General features: G+C 40.1%; 1 protein-coding gene across 1 annotated transcript in view; it reads left to right on the plus strand.

Moving 5' to 3' along the window:
* LOC149502447 (NFX1-type zinc finger-containing protein 1) overlaps window positions 1-15,147 on the plus strand; it is a 19,668-nt gene continuing 4,521 nt past the window's right edge. The window contains exons 1-10 of the mRNA XM_089729414.1: window positions 1-810; window positions 1,645-1,861; window positions 2,359-2,404; window positions 2,504-2,738; window positions 3,353-3,517; window positions 4,269-5,135; window positions 5,549-5,707; window positions 6,921-7,068; window positions 7,686-7,769; window positions 14,524-14,798. Coding sequence (XP_089585540.1) covers window positions 121-810; window positions 1,645-1,861; window positions 2,359-2,404; window positions 2,504-2,738; window positions 3,353-3,517; window positions 4,269-5,135; window positions 5,549-5,707; window positions 6,921-7,068; window positions 7,686-7,769; window positions 14,524-14,798 — 2,886 coding nt within the window. The 5' untranslated portion in view covers window positions 1-120. The remainder of the gene's footprint in view (window positions 811-1,644; window positions 1,862-2,358; window positions 2,405-2,503; window positions 2,739-3,352; window positions 3,518-4,268; window positions 5,136-5,548; window positions 5,708-6,920; window positions 7,069-7,685; window positions 7,770-14,523; window positions 14,799-15,147) is intronic.

The following is a 15,147-nucleotide window of genomic DNA, read 5'->3' on the forward strand; positions in this document are numbered from 1 at the left end:
AACACAATTCGTAGTTGTCAATGAACACCAGCTGTTGTTTGTTTGATTGTAGTAAAGAAACTTACGACAAACTACATTTAGTATTACAATTTCTGAAATAAAATTAATAATTTCTTAATAATGGATAAACCAACAATGCGGATAGATTGGTTTGATGGTACCGTAGTAGAAGATTCAAGATCAATAGCAACAACGTCGCAATTTGCTGACGAGGAAGAAGACATATCAGATGTTGCAAAAAAACCTACACATAAACAAACAAACACAGAAAAGAAACCAATTGGCTTCAAAAGGCTACTCGATATATCATTATTGAAACCACCCATTTTAACATTAGAAGTCTCTCATAGACCTGGTTTTTGGAATCTTCTAGACGAGGAAGAGCTAAAGGGCGATTTTATAGTTTTAATCGTAAAAATATTGGCTTCTATTTACAAATCTTTGAGAAACGGCGAGAATAGTAAAATTGTTACAATGCTCAGGACACGATTGAGAAATTCGAAGTTTTTATTGAATTTGAAAAACTACATCACTGATCTACCAGCTGTTCGTATAGTAGAAAAAAGATTGAATACACACATGTGGGATGATGCCGAGGGATTTTTTATTGAAATGGTTGAATTGTGTGAAGGAATCCTTAATTTTGGTGGGAACAGTGAAGAATATTTACAAAACATTTTTGAGTTGTTAGAAGCTACTGAAATTAGTGCTTTAGGAGTTATTGAAGAGCATTCTGAAAGGTTTAGTAATGAACTGTTTGACAGAATCGAAAAAATTAAGATAAGGTTTGCTGAAGAACTTAGTTCAAAGGTATTATTTAAAAAAATGGTTAAAAAGTCAAAATATCATTTAAGTAAACAAAATATTACTTATAAATGAATTTATTTATTTATTAATTTGTTGTAAGGATAGCTAATAAAATTTATAACAATGCATCAGCATATTTCAAGCAGTTAAATACATTAAGAATTGATTGTAATTTTTATAACTTTTTTGCCTTCTTACTGCCTGTAGCACAAGGGGCTATTCTGGCTTTACTGAATGTGTAGGTGAGGTGGGGTGAGCTCTATTATCAAAGAGCTTTACTATTATCTGCTTTTGCAAGAGCAGTGCAATCCATCAAGAAAATCAGAGCAGAAACTTTTTTTTTTTATTGCCCTTGTAGGCTGATGAGCATACGGCCCACCTGATGGTGAGTGGTTACCGTCGCCCATGGACTTCAGCAATGCCAGGGGCAGAACCAAGCCGCTGCCTACCGCTTAATACTCTCCACAAACTCACTGAGTTGTATTGGTGGATTAAGTTACGTGGCGAAAATGGTGACTGGTGCTTGGAATGCCCAAAAGCACCTAGGACCTAAAGCGTTGAGTGGATCCAAATTGACATGTTTTGATATCAGGCAACCGACCAACTTGCACAAAATAAATTTATATAGAAAATACTGGCTACCTGCTATATTAAAAAAAATTTACACTTAAAAAAATTTCATTTGATTTCAAAGATTGATTTGAAAAGAATAGATATGTTTAAAAAAAGTCTTAGAAAAATCTAACACTAAAAAAGTTATAATATTTTATTTATGTATGTTCTAAAAATACTGAAATGCAAAGAAACTGACATTATATTTTACTTGATTTTTTCCAGGGTCAGACTATGACAAATGAGACAAAGATAAATGAAGACCCGAACAGCTTTAGAAATCTAAACATATTCCCGACTCATGGAGACCTGCTGAGCACTCATAATATTATTTTAAAACCTAACATAATCAACGGAGCGTACCCGAATGTAGAGCATTATCTGGATGTTCAGTTCAAATTGTTAAGGGAAGATTACTTTGGACCTTTAAGAGATGGAATAAGTTGGTAAAAATACTACTAATGTTAATGTTACTTTAATTGTACTCAGATTTCCATGTTTTATAAATTTCTGTTTGAGACACTTCCATACAAATGCTACGTAATAATGAATACTTGTAAATATCTGCAGACTGAATGGTAAACAGTCGACTTCGCCCTAAATATGTCATTTCGGTTCCTCCCAATCCACTAAATGCTTTTATACCTCACGCACCTCATATATACCTCAAGCACCAATACAATTCTTGTCGAACCCGTCGCTTATCACGAAGGTTTCGGTGAGTAAACTAACCCATAGATACAGCCCACTGATTTTCTTGGGTTATGCTGATTTAGCCTCTCAAGGCTATCAGTTTAGGTAGGGAAAAAAGTACTATTGTGAAGGTATGTACACATTATAATATTACTAAAGATATTAATAAAAGAACACAAGGGACAATCTTGTTAAATATAGAAATATATACTATATACAACTTTGTAGAATACGTCTAATTTTCAGGTAAATATATGGAAAATCCTTCAAGAAGAAAACACGAAAATATCAGGTCAGAAATTTCTCATTCTCATTCATAATCTTCTTGTTAAATCTTATGTTCATCCATGTAAAACAAATAAAAAGTTATTATAGTACTGTTTCTTTTCAGAATACACCCAAAAGTTCGTATAATCCGTAACTATGTGACAAACAACAAAATAGGGTACCTAGTCGATATAGCATGGAATGAGCGATACAACCAAAGTACAATCAACAACACAACACTAAAGTACACCAAGCAACTGATGTTTGGGTCACTTTTACTATTCACAAATGATAATTTTGAAACCATATTGTGTGCAACTGTACTGGACTCTAGTTATAGTTTATTGGCTGAAGGCTATGTGAGTATTTAGTTAACAGAAAGTTTTTAATAAATTAAAAAATCGTTTGTACAATAGCTTTATAATCTGATTCTTAATGGGACTTTGGTTTATTATAATGCTTAATTAATTATGAACATTTAAGATAATTTTGTTTGAAAACTACGTTTTTTGTTTGCCTTTATAAGATAATAAATAAATAAATATTTACTAACAATCACGCCACGTCAACTGGTCCCGTTATAAGTTCGTAAAGAACTAGTGTTACGGGTACCAGATAACGGATATAAATGTAAGATTTTTATTATACACATACATATATTTTAATATACATCCATAACCCTGGAAAAGACATTTATATTTATAATACAAATATCTTCCCTTGGCGAGATTCGAACCCGCGACCCCCTTATGTAGTGACCATGTCACTTACCACTACACCAGACGACCGTCAGACGATGCCAAGATGCCTTATATCTATCTCTATTCTGTTTTTGGCTCGCGTAGCTTACGGCCGGCCTATTTGACATTAAGCATTTAATACATATGGGAAAAAATAGTAGTGGCAGGCTCCAAAATAAGACATAAATTACATTAGAATTTATTGCCTACTTATAAAACACTTTCATTTACAGATTGCTGTAGCCTTTCAAAATCCAGTATCCAATAAAATATTCTCAGAAACATATTTAATTGTTGAAAGCGAAGTATTTTTTGAGCCTTACCATAGAGTGCTTAAAGTTTTACAAAATTCAAAATCTGACGAGCTTCCCATGAAGAAATACATTGTAGATGTGGACGTATGTAATCAGAATTTAATATTTTGAGAAAAAAATAATTTATAATAAAAGAGATACACGAAACATTTATTTCGAGAAGCAGTAATGTTTTTTAGCTTGAAGTATAGACTGCTAATGTAATTGAGACCTCATATCTCTGTTATATTTTGTAGATATGCTTGTTGGATATGAACCTCAGCAATACTAGGAGCACAAGACCATTTGAATCCTCTGGATCTTTAGAGTGATTTCGATTCTCTCAAAGGCTAGCACCATGTATTCCACGGGAGTGCTCTAATGATTCTAGATGATCCGCCATCTCCTTTTCACAATCGCATCACTAGCCGTTGAAGCAAAGTTCATCCATATGATCTGAGAACGTCCAGATATATTTTTATCATATACTTTGGCCTTGCTATCGCATCTTATTGTTCAAAGAATCTTTGAAGAGAGTTCTCAATAGTAAATAACAGCTTGGCTGTATCTTTGGCATTGCTGACACCTATGGGCGACATTAAGTAGCTAACCCCTAGCTGTACCATATGCCCGTCTAGTAGCTCGTCGAGCAGTTGACTTCGCTTGTAGTGAGGTTAGATTGTCCTTTTTCCATGCAGAAATAGAAAATTCTATGCATGTTACAAATTGCTTAGTGAGCCACATAGGTTAGTGTTTATATCGAGAAAACGCAACTTATTTATATATTTAAAGGAAACAGATGAAATAAAGAGGAGGCTCAATTAGTTCGATTGAATCACTTGTCGATCATTTACAGAATGAAACTCAACCACCAAGATATTTGAACTCTGACACGCGATACGCCATAACCGAACCAGGGTGTACTGAAGAAATACAATTCCCAGTGTTGCGACCAGACCTATGGCCAGATGAATCAATAGGCCTAGACGAATCTCAGTTAAATGCATACAAATTCGCTTTGACCAAAGAGTTCGCCGTCATCCAAGGTCCCCCTGGTACCGGAAAAACGTTTTTAGGGGTCAAAATTGCTTCAACGCTACTCAGAAATTTATCCCTAGAAGGCACACCGATGTTGATTATTTGCTACACAAATCACGCCCTTGATAAATTCTTGGAGGGATTGCTCTCTGTGACCCAAAGTATAGTCAGATTAGGAAGCCAAAGTAAAAGTAAGGTTTTGGAGCGGTATAGCTTACACAACGCCAGGATGGGGGTCAAATCTAAGTATTCATATTTGTATGGGACTAAGAGGGCGGAAATAGAAAGGGTTTTTAAAGAAATGTGTGAAGTTCAGAGCGAGATTGAGTTATGCGAAAGAGAGGTGCTCTCATATAAATGTATTAGACCATTCCTGAAGATTGATGGTAAGAGTTATGAATTGAAGAGTTCAAAAGGTGATTCCGTATTGGATTGGCTGTTTGGTTGTGACGATGAAGATTTTGAACCGAACACGAGTGACGATTGGGAAAATTTTGACGAATCTAGCACAGATATACTAGAAAGTGTATTTTCAGAACATTATGCTTTAAAGGAAATAGATTCAATGTTAAACAGCATAAAATATGTTCAAGATATAACTGATGATGCAGTGGAAAGAAAGCAAATGGTGGATAAGTTTAAAACGCAGATTGATAAAGTTAAAAGTCGATTGGATTGTTTTAAGGTAAAGGTATCATATGAAGTTACAAAATGTTTGTTCACAAATATATTCAAATATAATCTGTGGTAACAAATCTCAATGAGATCAACACAGATAACTATCTCTTTTATAAATTACCTGAATTGCTTCACGGAATAAATAGGAGAGATGGTAGTACCGATCCATGCGGGATCAGAATACGCCATATTGTCTGTACTCTAATTAGCCTGGGAGTGGAGACTCCAAGAATAGGCATTTAAAAAATATATTACATTTTAATGTTTCTGATATTGGCAAATAATAAATGTAATGGTTAATTAACAATTTAATTTAAAGTTAAAGGTTTTCGAATTAGAATTAAATAAATGTAAAATATATTTTATTATTTTTAATGATTGTTCATGAGTAAAAAAATATTGCTGTTATTTTTTTTGCAGAAATACCGTACTCTATACCAGAGTTACAATGAACCAAAATTAACCATAGACAAAGTTGAGGATCTATATTGTTTAAAATTAGAACAAAGATGGCAACTTTATTACAAAACAGTTGGATGTGTTAAAAGTAACTTACTATCGAAAATGAATACGCTTTTGGTGAGTAATAACTGTAAATAAATGGACAAAAAAACAATTGCATGTGCTTTAATATAGATACAATGTCATTTTACTATATGTACTGACCATTTTAGTTTAAATATACAATTCTATTATATTTTTATGAATCCCTGCGTGATGAATATTAATTTCATTGATAATTTATTTATTTATTAGTTAATTAATTAATTAATTATCGAAAAATTAAAATACTTAATAGACAATTAAAAAACCTCTACACAAAGTTTTAGTTAGCCACATCCGTATTTTTGTTGTTGTTGATTTTAATTGTTCATCCGGTCCCGTTGATTTTGATTTGAATTTATTCTAAACTCAGTTTTTTACGATGCTCCGACACAAAACAGTCCTATCCAGTACCTGACGGAATATTTCTAACAATTTAGTACTTTCTCCGAAGATTTTGTTTCCAAATCGAATTTTATTATTATTATTATTCTATTAATAAATTAATTGAACCCGAGACGAAGATACGACTTATAGTCATTTTCGATACAATCCGAACAAATTGAACGAGAACACTATCGATAAACGCGCTATGACATAGATGGCGCTGAGACTCACTCATGCTCCGTTGCCATGACAACCTGTAAACAATTTTTATACTTAGACGTGAATCAATGAAAATTTAATGCTTCTTGTTCTTATCCCACTATGTTGAGTCGGTGCAGTACCGTATGTCCTCATTTTTTATTATTATTGAAAGGATACTGGTGGCCCGGAGGCCTTTCCAGTTTCACCAGGACAGGTGGGCGAGCAAAGGCTCAGCCAGGAGGGGTGGGATTTGCTAACACCTTCCCGAGCGCCTCCGAAAGAGACCTAATAGCTCAAGAGCAATTGCTTCGCGAATGAATCTTCATTCATGTCTATCATACATTATATATCGACGGTTGAAAAGCAAACGTGACTAAGCGACAATGCGTGAACTTTACAGTAGACTAATTTAAAGTTTAAATACCTGAAAAAAAAAATATTTTAACGAATCTAGCTGTAGGATTGAAATGATTTTAATAGACCTAGAAATATATTTTTTTTGCGCATCGAATATGGTTATTGCCTATCATTTATGTATAAAGCAGTTATTGTCGCTTAGTCACGTTTGCCTTTCAAGCATCGATATACTTTCATGCCCTTCTCTTGCAGATCCTAATCAAATTACCACTCGTTTAAAGTATAAATAGACTATTTATTCCAGGAAAAGCACAAGACGTTGAATCAGGAGTTGGAACAGGTGACGACGTTGACTGATGCCGCCGTAATGGAGAAGGTCCGGGTGGTGGGCGCGACCACCAGCGCGGCGGCCCGGAGACGCGACCTGCTGACCACGCTGCGTCAGTCCGTAGGTCAGTGGGCGGACGTCGCCTTAAACCAGCGGCAGCATCTGTCATATTAGAGCCCCATAATCATTTTGAAAAGAAAACAATAAATAAAAATTTAATTTAAACATCATTTATTCAATTTATCAATGTAATATCTAGTAATACATAAATGCAAGCCAATCGCGGCACACGATGCCTAAAATAAAATACCTGGGTCAATCACGTTGTGCGTAGGTGCACCACCACCCCGCCTATTTCTGCCTTGAAGCAGTGTTGTAACTATACTGAGACCTTTAGAACTCATATCTCAAGGTGGGTGGCGGCATTTACGTTGTAGATGTCTACGGGCTCCCGAAACCACTTAACACCAGGTGGGCCGTGAGCTCGTCCATCCATCTAAGCAATAAAAAAAAATGGTAATGTACCACATCAGCTAATCTGAATGTGAATTCCAGTGACGAACAACGCTGGATAACTGGGAGGTAAAGAGTGAGAGATGTGAAGACGTTTGTTAATCAACTTTAAAATCTTATATCCTGCTCAAGGAAATCGCTTTAAATCATTGGTTTATAGTACTGGTGGAATAGCCCTAATAGTGGAGTTGTGGCCTAATCTTTTTAAACTAATTTCTTTATTTCCAGTGATAATTGAAGAAGCAGCCGAAGTCTTAGAGGCTCACATCGTCGCTTCTCTGACCAACGACTGTCAGCACCTGATACTGATAGGTATCGTACATATAATACTGTTCTCATTTTTGTCAATTTGTTCACGGCCCCGGTAACCTAGAGCTTACAGCCAGAGTTTGCAGAAACTTAAGCGAGTAATTCCCTAACAATGTCGTTATGAAAATATATTTAACAAATCTTAAGACATGAAGCATGGGCGGCAAGGATGTCCCGCGAAATGTACTTTCTGCCCACTTTTTTTTTTATCTACCTATTCTAGTAACCTTGAGGGGTTATTCTAGATTCGCCAAACTAGTATGTAAGCTCACGGGGCTCAAACAGAGAGTGATGCTAACACAGACCCTAGCAAGAGCAGTGCTTCACAGAATCTACCACCGGATCGGTAACGCGACCCAATGAGAAGATCCGGCGAGAAACTCAGTAGGCTATGTCTGAGGGCTAATTTACTCGTCGAGCCCTGTGACCGGTGCTTGAGATACCTAAAAGTACCGTTATTGGATCGGGAGGATCCGAAAGGACGTGTTTTGGGTGACGACGACTGCTTACTATACGGACCGCAGGATCGGGAATGTAGTTCTGTCCACAAAATGTGTTTGGCTCTACAAGAGTCGACACTGTACATGGATGACTGTTTGTTATGCTTCCGTCAACAGTATGTCAGCATTTAATATTGATAGAGCATTGGTAGAGTTAAGGCAGACGAAATTGTGATCTGTGGCGGGTAGCCATCACAAAAACGGAAGATATTTAACAGATGTCTGAATCTCGCTCACGACATCTTCACGAGTAGTTAAATAAATAAATTAAATAAATATTATAACGCACACATCACACATCCCTATTTACTCTACTAGTCGGTCTTGAAGGGGAATGCATGCGGGCGGAGCGGCAGAGACGTCGCCGGGCAACCACATAGTTTTTCAGAAAGCTGTCAGTCGATATAGCACCAATGAAATATATTTTTACATCGTTATACTTAATTATAAAATACACCTTAAACTGGTATTATTTTAATAATTCGTTATAAGTGGCGTCCCAACTAGTGGCCGCGAACCCAGCTTAAACTGGATTTCGTACCGTAGGTATTAAAATCATAGTTCATTGTGTGTGCTAGAAAGAATGTTCTAGAAGATGCCGCCACGCAAAGTACGTACAGATGCAGTGAGTGATAATCAGTCCAGCTCGGAAGATGAAGCCGCAAGACCTTCGTCAGTACTTATGTCTGGGGACCAGTTGACCTCATTCCTTGCCGCCTTCGCGAAAACTCAGGCGGAAGTGAATCGGCAACTCGTCGAATCCCTCATGACATCGTACGCGAGAGGTAGCTCAGGTGCACTCCCTGAAGTTTCCGACGCTGCGATAGCATCCTCACCGACACCCACGTCTTTAACCAGTAAGTCCGGCAACATGGCTAAGTGTACGTCGCGCTTCGATGGTCAGAGCCGTGACCCTGAAGTTATAGAAGCATTCATCGACTCAGTGGAGATTTTTAAAGAGTGTGCGTCGATCAGCGATGATCTTGCATTGCGAGGACTGCCTATGCTGCTGCACGGTGAAGCTGCAGTATGGTGGCGAGGGGTCCGGACCGAAGTGTCTTCATGGCCCGAAGCTGTCAAGAGACTACGATGTATGTATGGTATTCCACGTCCAGCCTACAAGATTTTCCGTAACATATTCGCTGTCGAGCAAAACGAAGAGCTCGCGGATTCGTTTATTATTAAAATAAGGGCTATGATGTCGACATTACCATACGTATTACCCGAACAAGTGAAGTTGAACATGATATACGGCTTATTGGATAGGCGTATTCGAAAACGTTTGTCACGAGATGCGGTGTCCAGTATTGAATCCCTGATAGATAAAGCGCGAGCTATTGAAGAATCGCTCATGGAAAATGCTACTATGAGCATAAAGTCAACGTCGTCGTCGCGTGTGCAATCGACATGCTATCCGGCGGCCGGCTCGCGAAGTTCACGCGTCGTCACATCGGATGGTGCGACTTTAGCGGGGAGCATCGGGCCTGCGTCTCCGGCGCATCCTGGATTACTGCCACAGAGTACCGCGGTAGCTCAGCGGTCATGGGTGCAGTCTCCGCAGCGTTCATCGTCGTCTTCGACTCCAATCAGTGCCGATAAAAATAATTCCGCGGTTAAAGTGAAAAGTGAGATAAATGATAAAAAGTTATTTTGTGTTTATTGTAAGTGTCGTGGTCATACACGTGATACGTGTCCTAAGAACTCTAGAAAGTCAAATGATAGTAATAAGTCTAGCTTGTTTTGCTATGGTTGTGGTGAAAAGGGTTATATTCGAGCAAATTGTCCAAAATGTAAAGAAAGTGTTTCGACATGCGATGTTATTTATCAAAATACGTCACAATCACAACATAATGTATTCCATTCACTTGATACCATTTGTAATGTTCAATGTAATGATACTAATGTTATTGTTGCTCAGGGTAGACCTATTTTAAATATCGAGATTTGTGGGTATCCCGGTACAGCGCTTATTGATACTGCCGCTCGGCGTAGTATCGCGGGTTCAACCTTGTACTCACTTTTGTTACGTTTAGGTATTAAATTTAATTCACAAGAAATGTCAGTGAAGCTTGCTGATGGTAGCATACGTACTGATATTGTTAAGTTAACGTGTGTAAATGTAAATTGTATGTCTAGGTGTATACCTGTAGAATTTGTTGTATTCCCTAACGCGTCAAATAACGAGACACTCTTAGGCATCGATTTTATTACAAAATTTGAGCTGGTCTTGAATTTTTCTACTATGACATGGTGGACAGCTGATCGACCTCGGGTCATTCACCCTCTGCTAACAGAAAGTACACGCGGGATGGTTCAGTGCGCCTCTGTCAACCTATTGAGGCAGGATGAGGGCACTTTGTTGACACAAGAGGAACGCTCCAGCTTAGAAAATCTTCTTGGTGAGTATTCTGATATTTTTGACAAAGTCGGAGAGCCAACGCCCTTTGCTGAACATCATATCGATACGGGTGACCACGCCCCTATTGCTGTACCACCCTACCGAGTCACGCCCGCGAAGAAGGAGATTATTCGCGCAGAACTCGATCAGATGTTAAAAGACGGAATCATCGAAGAGTGCGAGTCTGCCTGGTCTGCACCAACCGTTCTGGTACCAAAGGCTAATGGTGGGTATAGGTTTTGTGTAGACTATCGTCGGCTTAATGCTGTCACAAAGGGTGATGCGTATCCTATGCCACGCATTGACGAGCTGCTGCAGTCAACTAAAAAAGGCTGCGTGATGAGTTCCTGTGACCTTCGAAGTGGTTACTGGCAGTGCAGTATCAAGGATCAGGATAAAACGGCCTTTATCACACCGTTCGGTATGTATCGTTTCAAGCGTATGCCATTTGGACTAAAGAATGCGCCAGCTACGTTCCAGAGACTTATAGATAGATTTCGATCGGGATCCTCGCTTAAGGACATTACCGTATTAGCCTATTTTGATGATATATTGGTAATCTCAGATTCATACCAACGCCACCTTTCAGATCTCCGTGCAGTATTCGACCGTCTCCGCTTGTTTAAGCTTCGAGCTAATCGAGACAAGTGCGTCTTTGCTAGAGAAAAGGTCAAGTATTTGGGTCACGTGATCTCTCAGGAGGGTATATCTCCGGATGAAGACAAGGTACGCGCGGTATTAGATATGAAGGAGCCTAAGTGTCTTCAGCACTTACGCACTTTTCTTCAAACGTGTTCCTGGTTTCGCAAATTTATACCGGACTTTGCAAAGGTAGCTGAACCACTCACACGCTTGACTAAGAAATCGTATGTTTGGGAATGGAGTTTGGAGCAAAGTAAGGCGTTTGAATCTCTTAAGAAGTTGTTGACCGCGTCTCCTATTTTAGTACAAGCGGATTACACTAAGCCGTTTTTACTGAGGACAGACTCTAGTAACTATGCTTTGGGTGCTGCTCTACTGCAGGGGGAGTCGCCCCATGATGAACATCCAATAGAGTATGCTAGTCGTTTGCTTACCACAGCCGAACAAAATTATTCTACTACTGAGAGAGAGGCTCTCGCGGTAGTTTGGGCTGTCGAGCGATTCCGTGGTTACATTGATGGTCATCCAGTCCGTGTGATGACTGACCACCAACCTCTGAAGTGGCTATTTTCCTTGAAGTCACCAAGCGGTAGGTTGGTTCGCTGGGCAATGAAGCTGCAGGCTTTTGATCTGCGTATCGAGTATACCCCAGGTAAGGCCAATGTATTAGCCGATACTCTTAGTCGACCCGCGACCAGTGATGGGGGAACACCGGCATGCGACATTTGCCCGGTTGTCATAGACGTACCACACTGGGATGCGACTTCGACCCGGGAAGCTCAGTTGGCTGATGCAGAGGTTGCCAAGATTATCCAGGACCTCGAAGGTAAGGATGAACTTGCTGTTAATCGCTGGACTGAGAGAGGTTATCTTTTGAATCAAGCGGTTTTGTATAGGTATGTGCCTGATACTGATTCCGAAGAGCCTCAACTCGTCATACCAGAAAGTCTGCGGAGTAAAGTCATGTTCGAGTGCCATGACTCGCCTACTGCCGGTCATAGTGGTATCGATAGAACATTGCACCGTATCTCGCAAAGGTTCTATTTCCCTGGTATGAGACGGTTTGTAACTCAATATCTTAAGACTTGTGTTGAATGTCAGCGGTACAAGCCATCTAACCTTAAGCCAGTTGGACTGTTACAGACTCCTGTTCCCGCTCAGAGGTTTGAAACTCTTGCGATTGACCTCTTTGGTCCTTTGCCTAGAGGACCGCAAGGTGAAAGGTGGATCCTTATTGTAGAGGACACTGCCAGTAAGTGGGTAGAAGTCTTCGCTCTCACGGAAGCTACAGCAGAGATCTGTGCCAAGACGCTGGTCAATGAGGTATTTATGAGATTTGGTCTACCTCGGCGCTTGATTTCTGACAACGGAGTGCAGTTTGTAGCTGATGTCATGCAGAAGGCTATGTTTGTTCTAGGTGTAAAGCAAAGCATAGTCCCTCTTTATCACCCGGAGGCGAATCCAGTTGAACGAAAGAATCGGGATCTGAAAGCTCACATCGCCATATTGGTTGAGGGTCGTCACCAAAACTGGCCAGAGGTATTGCCGTTCGTACGATTTGCGTTTAATAGTTCTCTCACTAGGTCTACTGAGCATACCCCTGCTTACCTGACTTTCGGTCGTGAGTTGCGGTCCCCTTTGACGGTCCAGTCGGACCTAAGAGCGGTCGTTGCATCTGAAAATTTTGTACCCCAGATTACACCGTACTTGCTCAAGCTTGCCGATACCATCTCGACAGCAATGGAGAACCTTGAACGTCATCAGGACTCTCGCAAGGCATATTTTTTTTTTTTTTTTTTATTGCCTTTGTAGGCAGACGGGCATACGGCCCACCTGATGGTGAGTGGTTACCGTCGCCCATGGACTTCAGCAATGCCAGGGGCAGAGCCAAGCCGCTGCCTACCGCTTAATACTCTCCATAAGCCTCGTTTGAAGAAGGACATGTCATAGCGCTCGGGAAACACCGTGGAGGGGAGCTCATTCCATAGCCGGATGGTACGTGGCAAAAAAGATCTCTGGAAACGCACTGTGGATGACCGCAGTGGCTCCAGGTAGTATGGATGAACTCTACTCCGGTGGCGGGCGGTGCGATGGTAAAAACGAGATGCTGGTATCATCTCGAACAATTCCTCAGAGCACTCCCCATGGAACATACGGTACAAAATACAGAGGGAACCGAAGTCCCTCCGCATCTATGCTGATCAAGGTCGTTCCTCTCCCGAAGAATATTTAGAAGGTGACTTGGTGTTAATGAAGACCCATGTTCTTAGTAACGCTGCGAAGGGTGTTACCTCCAAGTTCAACCCGAAACGGGATGGACCTTACGTCATCTCTAGAAAGGTGAGTCCTACTACTTACCTTTTGGCTCATAGATCCGGTGAGGTTTTTGGTAAGTACCACGTATCGGATTTAAGGCGTTATCATGCTAGAGAAGGTGAATGTCCTGAGCCGGTCGTACCTAAACGTGGTAGAGGTCGCCCGCGTAAAGTTATTGCTTAGGTGTCAGTCCGCGTTATTTGTGTTGTTTGACCAGGTGATAGGTCCTCACCTGATCAAAAGGGGGAGTGTATAACGCACACATCACACATCCCTATTTACTCTACTAGTCGGTCTTGAAGGGGAATGCATGCGGGCGGAGCGGCAGAGACGTCGCCGGGCAACCACATAGTTTTTCAGAAAGCTGTCAGTCGATATAGCACCAATGAAATATATTTTTACATCGTTATACTTAATTATAAAATACACCTTAAACTGGTATTATTTTAATAATTCGTTATAATATTTAATAACAATCACGCCACGTTAACTGGTCCCGTGCTAAATTCGTAAAGAACTTGTGTTACAGGTACCAGATAACGGAAATAAATGTAAGATTTTTATTATACACATACATATATTTAATATACATCCATAAACCTGGAAAAGACATTTATATTTATCATATAAATATCTTCCCTTGGCGGGATTCGAACCCGCGACCCCCTTGTGTAGTGACCATGTCACTTACCACTACACCAGACGACCGTCTGTTATATTATTTATATACTTTTTAGCGAAATCCTTCTATTACTGCCACGTGAAGGTCATACGTGCCAGCTTGAAGTGTGGGACAATCGCTATGAACACAATTGAGACTGACCTCATGTCTCAAAGGGTATGGCGGCGATCGTGTGACGTTTCTTGGTCTTTATAACATGTTGTTTTTTTTTTATCTCAGGTGACCACAAGCAACTTCGTCCTACAGCCGCCAACTATATACTAGCGAAGCGATACAACCTGGAGGTATCTCTGTTCGAACGAATGATTAGGAACGGTGTACACGCTCGAGTGCTCACAGTGCAGCGCCGCATGAGGCCGCGTGTCGCCGAGCTGCTGGTGCCGACCGTGTACACTGCCCTAGACTCGCACCCGGACGTGTACAACTACCCGGACGTCAGGGGGATGGCCGATAATCTATACTTCTTCACCCATGAAGTCCTAGAAGATACCGAGGTCCGGTATATACTGTACTAGCTTTTGAGCGTAACTTTACTGGTGGTAGGACCTCTTGTGAGTCCGCGCGGGTAGGCACCACCGCCCTGCTTATTTCTGCCGTAAAGCAGTAATGCGTTTCGGTTTGAAGGGTAGGGCAGCCGTTGTACTGTTAAAACTGACATATTACAACTCACGTCTTGAGGTTGGCGGCATTTACGTTGTAGATATCTATAGGCTCCGGTAACCACTTAACACCAGATGGGCCGTGAGCTCGTCCACCAATCAACAAAAACATAGTTTAAAAAAAAATTTTAGTCATCTAGTTTAGCTGTGTTTAATTTATAACATTTAATGCGTTCTCTAAATG

This window comes from Bombyx mandarina, chromosome 08 (assembly GCF_030267445.1).
Source record: "Bombyx mandarina strain Sakado chromosome 08, ASM3026744v2".
NCBI lineage: Eukaryota > Metazoa > Arthropoda > Insecta > Lepidoptera > Bombycidae > Bombyx > Bombyx mandarina.